This window comes from Rhinopithecus bieti, unplaced genomic scaffold, assembly GCF_001698545.2.
Source record: "Rhinopithecus bieti isolate Rb0 unplaced genomic scaffold, ASM169854v2 scaffold_13710, whole genome shotgun sequence".
NCBI lineage: Eukaryota > Metazoa > Chordata > Mammalia > Primates > Cercopithecidae > Rhinopithecus > Rhinopithecus bieti.
Genome location: NW_016807962.1, coordinates 1,643,532 through 1,661,685, shown reverse-complemented (window position 1 = coordinate 1,661,685; position 18,154 = coordinate 1,643,532). Strand labels below are relative to the sequence as shown.

The 18,154-nt window shown below is 40.6% G+C and overlaps 1 protein-coding gene across 1 annotated transcript in view; it reads right to left on the bottom strand.

Annotated features, from left to right (window-relative positions):
- Positions 1 to 10,123: 10,123 nt before the first annotated feature.
- C5 (complement C5) overlaps positions 10,124 to 18,154 on the bottom strand; it is a 112,051-nt gene continuing 104,020 nt past the window's right edge. The window contains exons 39-41 of the mRNA XM_017884218.1: positions 16,154 to 16,237; positions 11,218 to 11,356; positions 10,124 to 10,657 (exon numbers count right to left, since the gene is read on the bottom strand). Of these exons, the coding sequence (XP_017739707.1) occupies positions 10,528 to 10,657; positions 11,218 to 11,356; positions 16,154 to 16,237 (353 nt within the window). The 3' untranslated portion in view covers positions 10,124 to 10,527. The remainder of the gene's footprint in view (positions 10,658 to 11,217; positions 11,357 to 16,153; positions 16,238 to 18,154) is intronic.

Sequence of the window (18,154 nt, the reverse complement as noted above, 5' to 3'; positions counted from 1 at the left end):
TTACTGTCTTTTTCCTCAATTATAACACAATCTCCAGGAGAGCAGAGACTTTGTTTATCTTGATTACACCATCTAGAACTGTGCTTGGCATGCAGGAGGCACTCAATAAATATTTATTAAATGAATAATTAATCTTCCACAGAAGATCTTTGTGTACCAACTTTTTTTTTCCTTTTGGGAATTTATATAAATCATTCAGCAGGAGAAGGATTACTGGATCAAGAAATATAAACATATTTTGGCTCTTGAAGTGCATTGTCGAATTGCTTTGCAGAGAGGTAAGATCAGTTTTCATTTGCTGGGCAACCTTTCAAATCCCAAGTACCAAGACAGTGATTTCTAGTATGTGGGGGAAGGGGGAAGGGAAGCGAGAAGAGAAGGAGGGAAGTGAGGGAGGGCAGGCATAGGCCGAATCAGAGCTGCTGTCCCTGGTGGGTTAATGGAACTAGAAGCAGCAGCAGTGGTAATCAACCAAGCAGGCCCACCCTCCACAGCATCTGAAAGGCCCACGCAGGGCAGGAAACATCTGTCCTATGAACTTGGGTCTGGCCACAGGAGCCAGAGTGAGCAGAAAAGCTGACAGGTGCACCTGCTGTTCGGCATGCTGTTGAAATCCTGAAGGCTGGGTCGGGGGCCAATGGGCAAGTAGGAGTGAGGGCACAAAGTGAGGCTTGGGTCTGGTACTGAAGGCTCCTTTGCAGAGGCTGTTTCTGGGTTGCAGCTACTCTGCTTAGGACACAAGATCTGGAAAATTAAGTTACACAAGGACCTCTGTCCATAAACCTCCAGGAACACAGCGGCCTCTTCACATAGTTCTGCCACTGCCAGGCCCATTCAGCAGCACGCTGGTCCTGGGTTCCTTTGCTTCCTGCGCGGCCACTAGAGCAATGGCATAATTTTTAAAAAGTGAAATAACATGAATAACATTTGCTAGGAACATTACAAAAAAGGTGTAGTAAAAAAAAGAATCCCTAAGAACAAATACATAGAGGCTGAGAATAAATAAATCAGACTAAGGTACTAGTTGAGTAACCCTTATCCAAAATGCTTGGGACCAGAAATGCTTCAGACTTCTGATTTTTTTTAGATTTTGGAATATTTGCATATACATAATAATATATCTTGGGGATACACATCCCCTGAAGGTAATTTTATACAATATTTTAAGCAATGTTTTACATGAAACAAAGTTTGTGTTAAAGTACTTATGTGTGGAATTTTCCATTTGTGGTGTCATGTTGGTACGCAAAAAGTTTCAAATTTTGAAGCATTTCAGATTTTGGATTTTCAGATTTGGGATGCTCAAACTGCAACTATAAAATGATAGTAATTAGAAGAAAAAAAAGAAAAATTATTAAAACCGTACAAAAGTAAACAGGATGACCCATCCCAGATCCATAGAATAAGAACCTGCACTTTCACAAGCTCTTAAACACTTCTGAACTTTAAGATGCCTATAATTTTCCTGGCTATCCTTTTTTTTTTTTTAGATAAGAGTCTCACTCTGTCACCTAGGCTGGAGTGCGGAGGCGCAATCTCGGCTCACTGCAAGCTCCGCCTCCCAGGTTCACGCCGTTCTCCTAGCTCAGCCTCTCAGGTAGCGAGGACTATAGGCGCCCACCACCACGCCCGGCTTTTTTTTGTATTTTTAGTAGAGACGGGGTTTCACTGTGTTAGCCAAAATGGACTCGATCTCCTGACCTCGTGATCCGCCCGCCTCGGCCTCCCAAAGTGCTGGGATTACAGGCGTGAGCCATCGTGCCCAGCCTGGATATCTTATTTTCTGTTTCAGTAGGTCTGGGGTGGGGTCTGGGAATTTGCATTTCTAACAAATTCCCGGTGGCCAGAGACCAAACCTTGCATAGCATTGCTCTAAGGCTGACAGTCCCGAGGACCAAAAGAGGAAGGAAAATGGGAAAATGTGAGGCACTAGAGAAGGTTGTTTTTGAAGATAGTGGCCTTTTCCCAGTTTTTAAAAAAGCACACCAGGCAGTCTCTGTCTATGGTATCTTAGCACAAAGATGCTTTTGGTTTTTAATGCTATGTTTATATTTGCGCAAGATTCTACATTTTAAAAGTTCTCTCACTTGTTTGATCTTATTTCATCCTTGCAACAAATCTGTAAATTGGGTTGGAGGAAATTCTTTCATTATTTTTAAAAGATAGAACTGAGGCCCAGAGAGTTAAGACAGTTGGAAATCACACTCCAGCTGGCTGCCACAGATTGTGGCCTCCTGAGTTGGCACTAAGGTGTTTTTCCTAAACATTATAACACTTTAGGGCTGATAATGTTACCTCCGCTTTCTAGATGGGCAAATTGGGACTTGATGAGGTTCAGGAACTCTCCCAAGGCCACAAGTCAGGGCAGCTCCTCTGTTTCATGGTTCAATGTCTTACTTCTTCACCATATCACTTTCCCATAGTAACTCCTCCATTCTCTCTGTCTCTGACTCACACACACACACAACATAGCCAAACCAATGAGCCATTTTAATTTCGACACCCAGCATTTATTTAATGAACAGACCACAATTTGGCCTTTTGCCTTTAGAGGTGACAGGAGGAGGCAAGAAGAGGATGAATGATGACCAGCCTGGCCCCAAGGCCCCAACAGACTCAGGAAACTTTTCTGCCTTCTCTTCCAACTCTAAGCATATCTCCTTTCCTTTCCTCGTCCTCTGCCCTCAGAGAATTAGAGTCTAGTCCTGACTCTAATTTCCTGAAGGTTCTCTATTTGGAAAAGATATTATTAAGCCAAACAATCCTTTCCTTAACTCCAATTTCCCTTGTCTCATTCAGTTTCAACCCCCCTCCTACCGACCACCCTCCCAACACCAACACACACACACACACACACACACCCCTCCAGCCTAACAACAACAAAAACAAAACCCTCTGATTGCTCCCATCTCATCTGTTAGACATGTTAGCCCTGGTCCCCACCGCCAGGGTCTCTGTTTGCCCCTGCAGGCAATGTTCCTATTAGGCCCTGGGGAGACACGAGGCTGCCTATAGGAAGGCAGAGGAGCCTGGTGCTGTGTGTTCTAGCCCCAGCTCTGTTGTGGAACCCTCTTGGTGAGTCCTGGCTCCTCCCTGGGCCTGCTTCCTCATCTGTGAAATGGGGAGGCATTGATGAGATGATTTCTAGGGGATCTTGAAACGTCAATATTTTATAAATCTAAGTAGGATGTTCACAGGGAAAAAATTATTGAATTTATCACCTATAGTGTGCCAGAGATGTATTATTACCCAGCCACAAGTTACTTTTATTGTGCCAGGCACTGTGCTACTCATTTTATGTGCATGATCTGTATTATCTCATTTGAGCCTTGCAGAAACCCTCTGACTTGGGTATTACGGGTACTTCTGTTTTTCAGATGTGAAAACTTCATCTTTTTATTAAAGCAGTCAAGTAGATGTTTTCTTGACTATTAAAAGTTTCTCAGAGCTGAAGGGACATTAAGCCCCCTCTTGAATCGCCCAGAAACATCCCTGGAAGGTGGCAGCTAGACTCTGTTCAGATGGCCCCAGCAATAAGAAACTTGGAGCTGACTCTACTTTTGAATGGCTCTGGCTATAAGAAAAAATGCTTCTTCACAGGGAGCCAAAATCAATGTCTCTGTAACTCCTGCTGATCTCAGTGGTGGGAAGAATGCAGTGTTTAGAGGCCTCATTTGGGCTTGTGTCCTGGCCCTTCCATTTATCAGCACCATAATCCTAGGCAAGCTGCTCCTCTGGACCTCCATGTTCACAGGAGAAAATGAAGGAATAGGATGAGATGAGCTCTAGGTCCTTACGATGTGGGCATTTTAGATTTGTATAATTCATGACTGTGCATGTAACATACACATATCTGACTATAATGATGGAAACAGAGGAGGAGTGGACTTTTCGTGGCGGGGGCCTCTGTCAGGTATACAGCTGTGAGCATGACCTGTGTATGTGCATGTTTCTGGGACAGGGGTTTGTGAAAGAGAACAGTGGCCTTGGACAACTGGTGTGAGGGCTTGGTGTCCCTGGGAGCCAGTCTGGTGCTTAGAGCCAGGCTGGGGTGTTCTCTGTGTCTGATGTCATAGAACATCAACATCAGACAAAATGGATCAATACTGAAAACGACTACTCTATAATCATGATTGAGCAGGATATAAAAACAAGAACATTGTCCAAACCACAAAAATGACCACACACACCCCTTTCTTGGCTAAAGTGAGTAAGTGCTGCTTCTTTTCCTCCCAGCTAGAAAATAAATAAGATACTGGGTCATAGGATTGCCCCTGCTTCCTGAAAGCATCCAATCCAGAGTAAAGTTCCACTTCTTTGAGGCTTCTCCCAAATACTCTATCACAAGTACAAATCCTATACTAAGGCTTTTCTAATGCACTCTCACCGAGAAGCCTTATGTTCCCCATGATGTGTGTTCTCCCTTGTTGCAAAGACTCAATAAACAGAACTTTGTTCAGTTCCAGGTATTCCTGGTTGTCTTGATTGGAGGGAATTGATAAGTCTACAGCTTTCATTAGATTCTGAAAAGGAGGGGGATGTGGCTGGAGAAAATTCCACAACCCATGCTGATCAGTCCCACTTTAAATTCATGACTAGAAACTTCAAGTGAACCCTTAATATGAAGAAGCAAATATATTACAAGTCTTTAGTTGGTTCAGCCTCCCTCTCTTTTAGATAACTATCTCACCCTTCTTTCCTCCCGTCATGCCTCCAATTGCTCCTCCCTATCCCCTATCTCAGGTGATGATCTTGCGTCTTACTTCTCTGAGAAAGGGACTTCCACAGACTCTCACCACATCTAACCCTTGCCAGCGTCTGCTGCATGTGCTCAGCTTCTCTGCCTACAACCATGGGTCATGGATCAGGGATCAGTATGCTGCTGCCCAAGGGCTAAATCCAGCCTGCCTAGTCCATGCCCATTCTTTTCTGCATTATCTATGGTTGCATTTGTGCTACAATGAGAAAGTTGAGAAGTTGCAATAGAGACTGTATGGCCCACAATGCCTAAAATATTTACAGATATTTTAATGCATGGCTCTTTACAGAAGTTTGCTGACTCCTGGCATAGGCGAGCTAGTCATGTACTTATTTAAAGCCAGGTCCTCCACTTGTGCTCCAGATCGCATCCACTCTTACATCTTCAAGGATATTACTCTAGTAATTCTCCTTTGTCTCTCCTGCATCGTCAATTATTTACTCTTTACTGAGTCATTCCCTTTAGAACACAATGTGTTATTTCTTCCATCTTAAACTTTCCTTCACTCTACTTCCCTCAGTCCATTTCTTTGCTCCTTGAATGAGTTGTCCATACTCCCTGTCTCCAAATCCTCTCCTCCTATTTACTCTTAAACTCACTCTATTCAGGCTATTCTTCCTACTGCTCCACCCAACCTGCCCTGTCAAAATCACCAATGCTAAACCCAATAGCCAAGTCTTTATCTTACTGCTCTCTGTAGCATTTGATACAGTTCAACACTCTTCCTCCCAGAACCTCTTTCTTTTGTTTGGCTTGTAGGGGACCTCATCTCTTGTTTTTTCTCTTAATTCAATGGATCCTCTATCTCTTTTCTCTAATAATTTCATGTTGGAATGCTCAAAAGGTCTATCTTTGGTCTTCTTTTTTTCCGCTCCTGTCTGTATTCACATCCTTAGTGATCTTAACTAGTCTAATGGTTTTAGTATGCTGATGACTCTCATATTTATATTTTTCAGCCCAGAGCTCTCTCCTGAACTCCAGAACTGTATGACCCATTGCTTTCCAGACTCCTTCACTTGGATGTTTAATAGATTTCTTCTAAGACTCAACATATCCAAAACTGAACAGATTCCTAACTCCTCACAACCTGCTCCATCTACAGCCTTCCTAATCTTAGGCAACTCCATCTTTCCAGTTGTTCAGGCCAAAAATTTTAGCATCATCCTTGACATTTCTCTTTCTCTCACACTTATTTCCACTCTATCAGAGAATTCAGTCAAACCTACATTAGTCCCTTCAATTAAGCCTACTATATTAGTCCCTTTTGTATTGCTATTAAGGAATACCTGAGGCTGCATAATTTATAAAGAAAGAGATTTATTTGGCACATGGTTCTGCAGGCTGTACAAGAAGCATGGTGTCAGCATCTGCTTCTGGTGAGGCCTCAGGAAGCTTACAATCATGGTGGAAGGGAAAAAAGAGCCTAAGTAGAACCTGGTGAGAGAGGAAGCAACCAGCAAGAAGGAGGTGCCAGGCTCATTATAACAATCAGATCTCACGGTAACTAACAGAGTGAGAACTCTCATTACCATGGGAGGGCACCAAGCCATTCACGAAGGATCCACTCCCATGGCCCAAACATCTTCTACCCCACCTCACTTCTGACAATGGGGATCACATTTCAACATGAGATTTTGGGGGACAAATATCCAAACTATATCATTTACTTTTAAAGTATATCCAGAATTCAACCACTTTTCAATACCTCCACTGCTACCACTCTGGTCTGAGGCACCATCATCCCTCACCTAGTTTATTACAGTAGCCTCCTATCCATTGTCTTTATCCTTGCCTTATTTTCAACACAGCAGTTACAGTAGTCCTTTAAAAAGGCAAGACAGACCATGTCACTCTTCTGTTCAAAGGCTTGCAATGGCTCTTGTTTCCTTCCAAGTAAAGCCAAAGCCTCTTCCATTGACTTCATAATCTATACCTGCCACTCCTGCTTCCTTGCTTTCCCTGTGACACACCAGCATGCTCCTGCCTTAGGCCGGACACCACGTACCAAGAGTGCCAGGAACACTCTCCCCCTGGCTAGCTATGTGGCTCACTCTTTCACATCCTTCAAGTCTTTGCTCAAATTTCACCTTCTCATTGAAGTCCACCCTGACCTGGCCACCCTATTTAGAACTGCAACCCCTCCCCTGACCATTACCAGTCTCCCTTAGTCTGCTTTACTTTTATTTTTTTCCCATTGCTCTTATCACTTTCTGAGATCCAAGATTAATTCCTTAATTATTCTCTTTATTTTTTATTACATATCTTTCCCAGTTGGAATCTATGTTCCACAACAGCAGGAATCTTGGCACCAAGCACCTGGAATTGGGCCTAGCCTACAGTTACCAATCAATACATGTTTGTTGGATGTTGCTGAATACATTAGTATCACAGGGTCTGGAAAGAAAGACTGAATATGACTTTCATCCAGAATCTCTCACTGAGAAATATGGAGTGAGGCTGCTTGCCTCAACCTTGGCTCATAGTCACCTCCACGTATTTTCTTAAGACAGAGTATTTAAACTTCAATCATTTGCAAGCCAACTGCATGATTTTTGCCCTAAGAATAATCTTACCTTTATTTATTCAATACTTTTTCTTAAATAGACTTACTTCTTGGGAAATAAATTTATTTTGGAAGAAAATGTTATATCATGGCTTTGATGTGCTAGTTTTTAAAAATACATGTTAAAATAAACATATAGCTACTAAAATGAACAATTGTGTATCACATCACCTAAGAACATCTTGCTTACCCCTGGGGAAACCTGCCTTATCCATTCCCCCTTAACCAGAAAGGCCCTCCTACACCTCCCACCTACCCAAATCCCACTGTCCTTCTCCAGGAAGCCTTGCCAGTTCTTCCAGCTTACTTCTCTGAGCTCTCTCCATACTCACAGACGAAATATGTAAGCCCAGGCCGGGCACAGTGGCTCACGCCTGTAATCCCAGCACTTTGGGAGGCCAAGGGAGGTAGATCACGTGAGGTCAGGCGTTTGAGACCAGCCTGACCAACATGGCGAAACCCCATCTGTACTAAATACAAAAAATTAGCTGGGTGTGGTGGCACATGTCTGTAATCCCAGCTACTCAGAAGGCTGAGGCAGGAGAATCGCTTGAACCCAGGAGGTGGAGATTGCAGTGAGCTGAGACTGTGCCATTGCAGTCTGGCCTGGGCAACAAGAGCAAAACTGTCAGAAAGAGAGAGAGAGAGAGAGAGAGAGAGAGAGAGAGAGAGAGAGAGAGAAAGGAAGAAAGAGAGAGAGAGAGAGAGAAAGACATAAAAGCCCAGTATTTGGATGCTTATATGCCATTTGGTTTTTTCTGTTTCACATCATAAGATTATAGAACATCTTCTTAGCTATGTATAAAAGAGACATTAGAGTTCCAATTCCCTTATTTTATAGGCTATCAAAGAGATTAAGAGGCTTGTCCCAAATCACTGCCAATTAGGGCCAAAGCCAAGACTAGAACTTGGGTCTTCTGATTCTCTACACTGTGGGGGAATCCACCAACACTTATCGAGTCCGTATGATGTGCCTGACATTGTGCCAACTACAGGAGATACTGGCGAATAGAACAGACTCAGACCTTAGTTATGTGGAGCTTTCGGTGTGGTCACGCTAAACAAATAATTCCATCTGATTAAGTAAATCATTGCAAGAGCACAAGTGCCTTGGAGGAGAAGTGCAGTTTTGGATAATGGGCCCAGCCTGGTTTGGAGGGTCACAAAAGCCTCACTGAGAAAGTATGTTCAAATGCATAGGAGTTAGCTGAAGAGGAGCTGGCGGATATTTTAAATGGTGCCAGGCTAATTCACAAAAGCTGCTTTGATATTTGACAGCTGCATTGTGGGTTAATTAGGCCACTGTGGCCTGCCCTATTTGCCAAAGTGCTCAGGGAAAAGGCAGGCAGACTCCTGTGCCTCCGAAGCAGCACCAGTGGTTCCCTCCTCCAGGCAAGGAGGTGACAGGAGACACCAAGAGGCCTGCTCTGGAGAAGGTCTCCTCTCCCCTCACTGACAGGGAGTGTGGGCATCTTGAACATGACACATTGGTTGTTTTTGCCAAGGGAGTGCCTACAATGTGAGCTTTGACATTAGAGAAAAATAAGTCCTTAGTCCCTGGAAGTGGAAAATCTTAGTGTCATTTACAAAGGCACACTACAAGGCCTTTTGTAGTTTCACTTAACTAGTACAAAGCAGACTCTTCAAAAGGAGCTGCATTCCAGTCTCTGTTAATTACCATTACATCCGGAGGTCATCTTCATGTTTCCTGTGATAGTTCAGTGGTCCTGATTAACCTGTGTCTAAGAAATTTCTATTATATCTCACCTTACTGTTAGAAAATTCACCCCAACAAGCAACATGTAGTGATGTGGAACAGAGATGTATTTAGACTGAGATAGTCTTGGGGTGTGATTTCCAGTTCTTTTCTTACTAGGATGGGAAAACTGCTTTACTTTTCTGAACCTCAATTTTCTTTTTTTTTTTTTCCTTTTTTCTTTTTTGAGATGGAGTCTCGCTCCGTCACCCAGGCTGGAATGCAGTAGCACGATCTTGGCTCACTGCAATGTCCACCTCCTGGGTTCAAGTGATCCTTCTGCCTCAGCCTACTGAGTACCTGGGATTACAGGCTTGCTAAATTAACCTGGCTAATTTTTATATTTTTAGTAGAATTTTATATTTTTAGTTTCACTATGTTGGCCAGGCTGGTCTCGAATTCCTGACCTCAAGTGATCTGCCCGCCTCGGCCTCCCAAAGTGCTGGGATTACAGGCTTAAGCCACCACACCAGGACTGAATCTCAATTTTCTTATCTGTAAGATGGGGATGATAATGATAATAATAATAATTTCTGAATCTTATGAGAGTCTTGAAACATTAAATGGGAATACATGTGAGAGCTTTTTAATATGATCTGAAGTGCTGCAAAATGTCACTTAAAAATTAACTTTTTGTTTTGAATCCTCTTTTATAAAGCTCAAACTGAGGCTCAAAGAGAGATGTGGTTAGGACTGGAAAAAGGTCTTCTGATTCGCCACTCAGTTTCTTTTCACCAGGTTGCTGCACTGGGCCTGTCTTTTAGTAAAGCAATTATTGGCGAGAGCAAGTTCCTGGGGGAAATGAACATGTGCCGGGAGGGAGGGAAAGAGAGTAGAGGGTCTCCCTTCAAGGGTATGGAGAGGGCAATGGAAGGGGAAGGGGCGGAGACAAACTTGCCTACCTTCTCAGTGTGCTGAGGGCTCTGAGGCTAAGCCTGCTCCAGGTTAAGGTTCTCTACTGCTGACTTTCTCCGTCTCTCTCAATTTGCCTGTCTTTGTGTGGTTGAAGCTGATCTAGCATAAAATAACAGGCTTTTTAGCACAGTTTGAAAGCAAACTCAGGCTTTAATGATCAGTTTCCTGTCCCCTGGTATTTTCTTTCAAGCAAAGGCCATGTTTTTGTAATACTCCATTTCAATGGACTGTTCTTTCGGCCCCAGCAAACATTCCTGAGTGGTAGGTTTGAGGAGGTGTTCCAATTTATTATTTCCGGTGTCCAATAACCTTGGAGGAGTATCTGTCTTCATGCCCTCCAAGGCCATGTTATTTCAGAAAGTTACAGCGTTTAAAATCATTCTCTAATAAAAGCAAGTGCCACTAATTCTAAGTAAAGTGAGCTTTACAAATAAGACCAGCTGTGAATGTTTAAAGACCAAAAAAAACGAGAAAAAAAACTTCAACAACAGGAGTCCATAAGTGCAAACTGTATGCAGCTGAACTTCAGGAATTTTAGCATCCATTTAAAAAGATGTCTTCAGCAAATTCATCTAAATTAGCTAAAAATGCTTGACACGATGAACATGTTGTGTCTCTAGGCCAGTATTCAATCCAGGTCAAGGAATCTAAAGGGTAGATGTACCTACCAAGAAACAAAGTGTTTGTGAGATGGCCAGTACAGAAAAGCCGGATTTGATTTCTTTTATAAGAGCCCAGCTGTGGTCAGGTCCCAAGGATCAGGGTGTCCACCAAACTCTTCTGTACCGGCCTCTCCTGGAGGGGTTCACAAACCCTTAAGGAATCATGAAGCTGCCTGGGGCTCCCATATTAAAGGCAGAAATGGCATCTATTTCAATGACTAGCTTCTAAAAGCAGATAATACAATGCTTATTTACACATTTTCCTCTTTACAAACCACAATTTGAGAACCTATCAAGGGAGCTGGTGTGGTGGTTAGGGGAGGTCCGGTGAGTACTTTCAGATTCATCATCAGGTCCAGATACTCAGATGTTAATCAGGCAGCTAAGCCCTCAGCTGCCATGATGGTTTTAAATTATTCTCTGACACTTATATTATTTCACTGATGTTCAAAATGGCATGTTGGTTAAGAGCAGGGCCATAAGAAACACATAGTGTATTTAAGAATAAATCATACTCAGTTTTGGAGGGAAGATCAGTGACTGAAAAATATTGGTGACTTACCTGAAACTGAAATTGTATTTTATCTGGAGAGCTTCTTTCCCCATAATTAAGTACTGTTTTCCTTTCACCAGCTCAGCGTTAGTGCAGGTTACCTTTTTAATGAAGGTGATTTCAGAGTCTTTCTCAGCAACAGCTTCCCCTGAGAGACATGCAAGTCAAGTAAGGTTAAAACATTCATATTTTAATGTCACAATGATAAACTCTCAAGCTTTCTGGTTCCTCGTGGCTACTGAGAGGTTCTTGGCTAGCGGAGAGCAGTGATATTCATGTGGTTAAGGTTTCAGTCTCTGGAGCCAGACTGTCTGGGTTAAACTCTAAGCATGCCGCTTCCTGGCTATGTGACTCTGGGAAAATGATTTATGTTATCTGCATAAGGCCTTAGACCCTCATCTGAAGACTGGGCATGATAATAAAACCTACCTTGTAGAACCATTGTGAAATTAAATGGGTTAATATATAAAAAGTGCCTGGAACATAGTAGGAGCTATGTAAGTACTTATTATTACTCTTATAGAACCAGAATTAAAAGAAGGCTCTCTATAGTTGAACAATATTAATCTCCACATTATATAGTAAAATATAAAATTATTTGGTAGTTGGCAACTGTCAACTTTGTAGAAAAGTACAAAATGTGAAAGACTTGGAAAATTTCAAAGACAATAATTTTGGGATTCCCAAAGAACTCACAAGTAGCCCATTCCCCTATCTGGAATGCATTCCTCCCCATGTTGGCCTATTGAATTTCATTTATCTTAAAAGTCTCCTTCAATTCTCACAGTATCCAGTAAAATATTCCTGGATGCTCTTTGTTTTAAATATCTTTCTGTCTCCTCCTTACCTCTTTTACACTTGAATTTCTATCACAATGTTTTGTCCCACATCTGTCCTTCTAGCTAGACTAGAAACTTCTTAAGGCATGGACTGTGTCTGATTTATCGCTATATATCCAGAGCTGATATTTAACTATTAAGCTCTGGCAGTGTCATCTTAATTGTTAAGTCCTGAAAACCTTCTGAACCAGTTGGCAAATAGTGTATAATAGAAATTGTGTAAATGGTAACCTTTCATTAGTAATATAAATTTCGTTTCATTAGTTCAAGCTGATTTCTTAGGCTGCCCTGATGGTGTAGATTCCTATTATGTCAATATCTGAGCAGCATTACCAGTACTATCTGCCATTTCAGCCCTGTCATAGTAAGCAGTGTGGCTGTATGGGGCCTTATTTTTTAAACTTCTTATCATGGAAACTTTAAAGTATATTCAGAAGAGAGAACAGGCAACTACCCTGGGCTTCAACAATAACTTTTATTCTTCTGTATCCTCACCTATTATATAAGCACTCTGTCCTTTGGAGAAATACCAATTTATCATTATCCTCAAACTACAGTTTGCCCTTGATTCTAAATGGTTTATTGTTACTATGCCGCAATTCTTCTGTAAGTAGTTTGTGGTATTTTATATTTATAAAATTCAAAATTTATAAGTGTTAAAATGAACCCAGAATGAGGAGATAAAGTATGCAAATGTTTCTTAACATTTCCTTTTAAATATCATAAAATGCATCTTTGGATCTACAGGAGAACAAAGAGGAAATGATACTAATAAAAAAAACTGTAGCTTGGGAATCATCCGATGCTATGAAATATTCAGAACAGTCTAAAATGTCTTTTGATACTATGCAAGAATTAGTATCAAATAAAACAAATAATTTGTATTTCTGGAATGAAAAGCACTTTGTTATTTCAGTAAAAAGAGAATGGCTTATTACTGCTTGTAATATGAATATTGGATGAAAATGGTGCTCAAAAGTTGGATTGTAGAAAGATCAAAGTTCTAAACACTTATTTCATTAGAATGGCAACTAGCCTGCAAATTAAAAAATTATGACCATCAATGAAGAAAAAAATAAAATAACATCACAAATAAGTTTCATACAATGAAACTTTCAAAATAGCAAAAATTAAAAAAATTATCAAAGTGTTGATAAAGCAAATACAAAATTGAAAAATATTACTAGGATTTTAAAATTCTAGGGTATGGTTAGTAATAATCAAGCTGGGAGGCTGAGGAGAGAGGATCCCTTGAGCCTAGGAGTTTGAGACCAGCCTGAACAACATAGTGGGACCCCGTCTCAGAAGAAAAGAAATCAAGCATTTTAGGACTTGAAATATTTGATAGAATTTCAAAAGAGAAAAATATTTAGTATAAACATATTATTGCAATTTAGCTTTATAGTCCTACTTATTGCAAAATTTATATCAATTGAAATGAGGCCAGGTGTGATGGCTCACACATGTAATCCCAGCATTTCAGGAGTCTGAGGTGAGTGGATCACTTGAACCCAGGAGTTCAAGACCAGCCTGGCCAACATGTAAGACCCCATATCCACAAAAATACAAAAATAAGTCAGGTGTGGTGGTGCATGTCTGTAATCCCAGCTACCCAGGAGGCTGAGGCACGAGAATCACTTGAACCTGGGAAGCAGAGGTTGCAGTGAGCCAAGATCATGCCACTGCACTCCAGCCTGGGTGACACAGTGAAACTTCATCTCAAAAAAAAAAAAAAAAAAAAAGTAATCCCATTCACAATAGCCACACACACACAAAAATGCCTGTGAATACAGCTAACTAGGGAGGTGAATGATCTCTACAATGCGAATTACAAAACACTGCTCAAAGAAATCAGAGATGACAAAACAAATGGAAAACATTCCATGCTCATGGATAGGAAGAATTAATATTGTTAAAATGGCCATACTGCCCAAAGCAATTTACAGATTTAATGCTATTCCTATCAAAATACCAATGTCATTTTTCTATTTTTCATAAAATTGGAAAAAAACATTTTACTATTCATATAGAACAAAGAAAGAACTTGAATAGCCAAATGAATTCTAAGCAAAAGAACAAAGCCGGAGGCCTCCTACTAACTGACTTCAAACAATATTACAAGGCTACAGTAACCAAAGCAGCATGTTACTGATACCAAAAAAGACACGTAGGCCAATGGAACAGGTTAGAGAACCCAGAAATAAAGCCACACACCTACAACCATCTGATCTTCAACAAAATCAATAAAAACAAGCAATGGGGGAAGGACTCCCTAGTCAATAAATGGTGCTGGGATAACTGGCTAGCCACATGCCAAAGAATGAAACTGGACCCCTTCCTTTCATCATATGTAAAAATCAACTCAAGATGGATTAAAGACTTAAATCTAAAACTTAAAACTATAAAAATCCTAGAAAAAAATCCAGGAAATACCATTCTGTAAATAGGCACTGGCAAAGATTTCATGACAAAGACTCCAAATGTAATTGCAACAGAAACAAAAATTGACAAATGGGACCTAATTAAGGAGCTGCTTCTGCACAGCAAAATAAACTATTAACAAGTAAACAGACAATGTACAGAGTGGGAGAACATTTTTTGCAAACTATGCATCTGATAAATTTCTAATATCCAGAATCTATAAGGAACTTAAATCAACAAGCAAAAAACAACCCTATTAAAACAATGGGCAAAGGACATGAATAGACACTTCTCAAAAGAAGCCATACACATAGCCAACAAGCACATGAAAAAATGCTCAACATCACTAATCACTAGAGAATTGCAAATCGAAACTACAAAATGCCATCTCACACCCAGTCAGAATGGCTATAATTAAAGAGTCAAAAAATAACAGATACTGGCAGGGTTGCGGAGAAAAGGGAATGCTTATATACCACTGGTACCATAAGCATTGCGGAGAAAAGGGAATGCTTATATACCACAGCCACTGTGGAAAGCAGTTTGGAGATTTCTCAAAGAACTTAAAACAGAATTACCATTTGACCCATCAATTCCATTATTGGGTATATACTCAAAGGAATAGAAATCATCCCTCCATGAAGACACATGCACATATATGTTCATTACAGCACTATTCATAATAGAGAAGACATGAAATCAACCTAAATGTCCATCAGTGGTGGACTGGATAAAGGAAATGTGGGACATAGACACCATGGAATACCATGCAGCCATCAAAAGGATGAAATCATGCTTTCCAGCATCATGGATGCGGAGCCAGAGGCCATTAACCTAAGTGAATTAACACAGTAACAGAAAATCAAATATCACATATTTTCACTTATAAGTGGGAACTAAACACTGAGTACACATGGACACAAAGAGGGGAACACTAGACAGCAGAGCCTACTTGAGGGTAGAAGGTGGGAAGGGGGTGAGGACTGAAAAATTATCTATTGGGTACTATGCTTATTACTTGGGTGACAAAATAATCTATATACCAAACCCCTACGACATGCAATTTACCCATGTAACAAACTTGCACATGTATCCCCTGAACCTAAAATAAAAGTTGGAAAGAAAAAGAAATTGGACAATTACACAATTAAAAAAAACATTTTGCTGAAGTTTGAGAAAAATGAATTCAGTGAGAAATGTTTATACGAACATCTTTAAAAAATGTTTCTCCCCAAGTGGGATATAAGCTTTAAAAAGGTTGGCCGGGCGCGGTGGCTCAAGCCTGTAATCCCAGCACTTGGGGAGGCCGAGACGGGCAGATCACGAGGTCAGGAGATCGAGACCATCCTGGCTAACACGGTGAAACCCCGTCTCTACTAAAAAATACAAAAAAACTAGCCGGGCGAGGTGGCGGGCGCCTGTAGTCCCAGCTACTCAGGAGGCTGAGGCAGGAGAATGGCGTAAACCTGGGAGGCGGAGCTTGCAGTGAGCTGAGAACTGGCCACTGCACTCCAGCCTGGGCGACAGAGCGAGACTCCGTCTCAAAAAAATAAATAAAATAAAATAAAAAGGCAGGAGCTCTGTCTTATTTGCGTTGTATCTTCTGCATCTAATACAATACCTGGCACATAGTCAGTACTAAATAGTTGTTGAATGAAAGAACGAATGAATGAATGAATTCTCACCAGTTTTGTAGATATCCAGAAGGGTTGCCTTGTACTTGACAAAAACATTTTCTGTAGTGATGGATATGATGCTAACTTTATAAGCTGGTAAAAGACAAACAAAAATGAAACAATTCAGTCTTAATACTATTAATGCTATGTCCAGTAGAAGCCAGAATTTGTCAAACACGAGAAATGAAGCATGGCGAACTATTATAGTTCTTATTTCCTCCAAGAAGGCTTCCCCAATCCCCTCAGTCTGATTCAATCTCTCAATCTATTAGAATCGCTAGCTCTGGCCAATGTTATAGAACAGGCTGATTAGAATAAAAAACATATTTAATGAAATAACAGAAGCACATACAACAAACAAACAAGATAAACCTTTGTTAGATGTTAAGTTCAGAGGCTGATCCTTTAAGATGAGTGGAGTCATGCCTATGGGCATCTTTTGAAGAGCCCCTTCATTCTCTTCTCCATGGCCACAGAGGAAGCCTTATCTCTCATTCAGGTCAACCATGTGAGCTTTCTTGGTTCCTTGCTTTGCTTCCTCCTATAGTTCCACTGGCTTTAATCTTTGGTTTTTAGGATGATTCTGTTGTCTCACTCACCCTTGCTTGGCAACTACCCAACACCAGCTGCCCACAATCCTGTTTTCTCTTCATTCAGACATCAATGTTTGATGCACAATGTGCTTGACCTCAGGACTGGAAAGACCAGCTTGAAGGGACCCGTTCTTTCTATGTGGCCTCAGGAGAGGTTTATTTTATTTTTGCTTTTGTTCTTTCCATTTTTTGTTTTGAAATGAGTGACCTAAAAGATTTGTTCATTCTAAATATCCCTCAAGTCTTTAAGTCTATCCCAGTTATAGATTGACAGATTGAGAGATAGATAGGTGAACTCATCATGGCAGAACCAGGGCTATGTAAATTAGTGGCTTAAAATGCATGAAAAATGTTCTGAATTTCAGATTCATAGTCTTTATAAAGGACATGGGCAATGTACTTACTATGTGGGCCTGAGTAGAGAGACAGAACTACTTAATTTTGCTTCTATTCTGTTATTCCAGTAATAGCTTGTAGTCCAGAAAAAGCCAGCTAAGTGTTTTCTTGAAACAACACAATAAACCCAAATTGCATTTATTCTCTGTGTTAAAATAGATTTCTGATATTTTAGATTTAAAATAGTTCTAAAATGGAGGGAAGAAATAATTTAGTGGAATTTTTGTTTGTTAAAACATTATAGTATTCTCAAGTCTTCATGTATTTAACAAACTGCATTGGGTCTACACTGAGTCAGGCAGCTTTTTAGCTTTTTTTTTTTCTTAAATCAAGATAAATTCAAAGGAAAGAAATGTTATTAACCATACAAAACTCATTCTGTTGCCTGAATTACTATTAAGAGAATTCAGTAGACTTCGATGGAAAAAATACTGGAGATCAGGATGCATCTCAATTCTATCACTTGCTTTCTGCATGACCTTGAGCAAATTATTTAATCTCCCTGAGCCTCAGTTTCTTCACTGGCAAATAGTGATAATCCTCTGTTACATTTTTTTTTTTTTGACAGGGTCTCACTCTGTCACTCAGTCTAGAGTGCAATGGCTCACTGCAATCTCCCCACCTCCCAGGCTCAAGTGATCCTCCTACCTCAGCCTCCCAAGTAGCTAGGACTACAGGCACCAGCCATCAATGCACATCTAATTTTTGTATTTTTTGAAGAGACAGGGTTTTGCCTTGTTGCCCAGGCTGGTCTAGAACCCATGAGCTCAAAGTGATCTGCCCGCCTCAGCCTCCCAAAGTGCTGGGACTACAGGCATGAGCCACCGCACCCATAAAGTTCTTAAGAGACCCTTTCCATAAGAATGAGAACCCTTTCCATTGCAATGAGAAACTGTCTATGAAAGCTGTTGCTAAACACAAAGTACTAAATTGGCTGTACTTATTTTTTAAATTTATAAATAACACCCTTCCAATTTCTTTCTTTTATTTTCTTTTTTCTTTTTTTTTTTTTTTTTTTTTT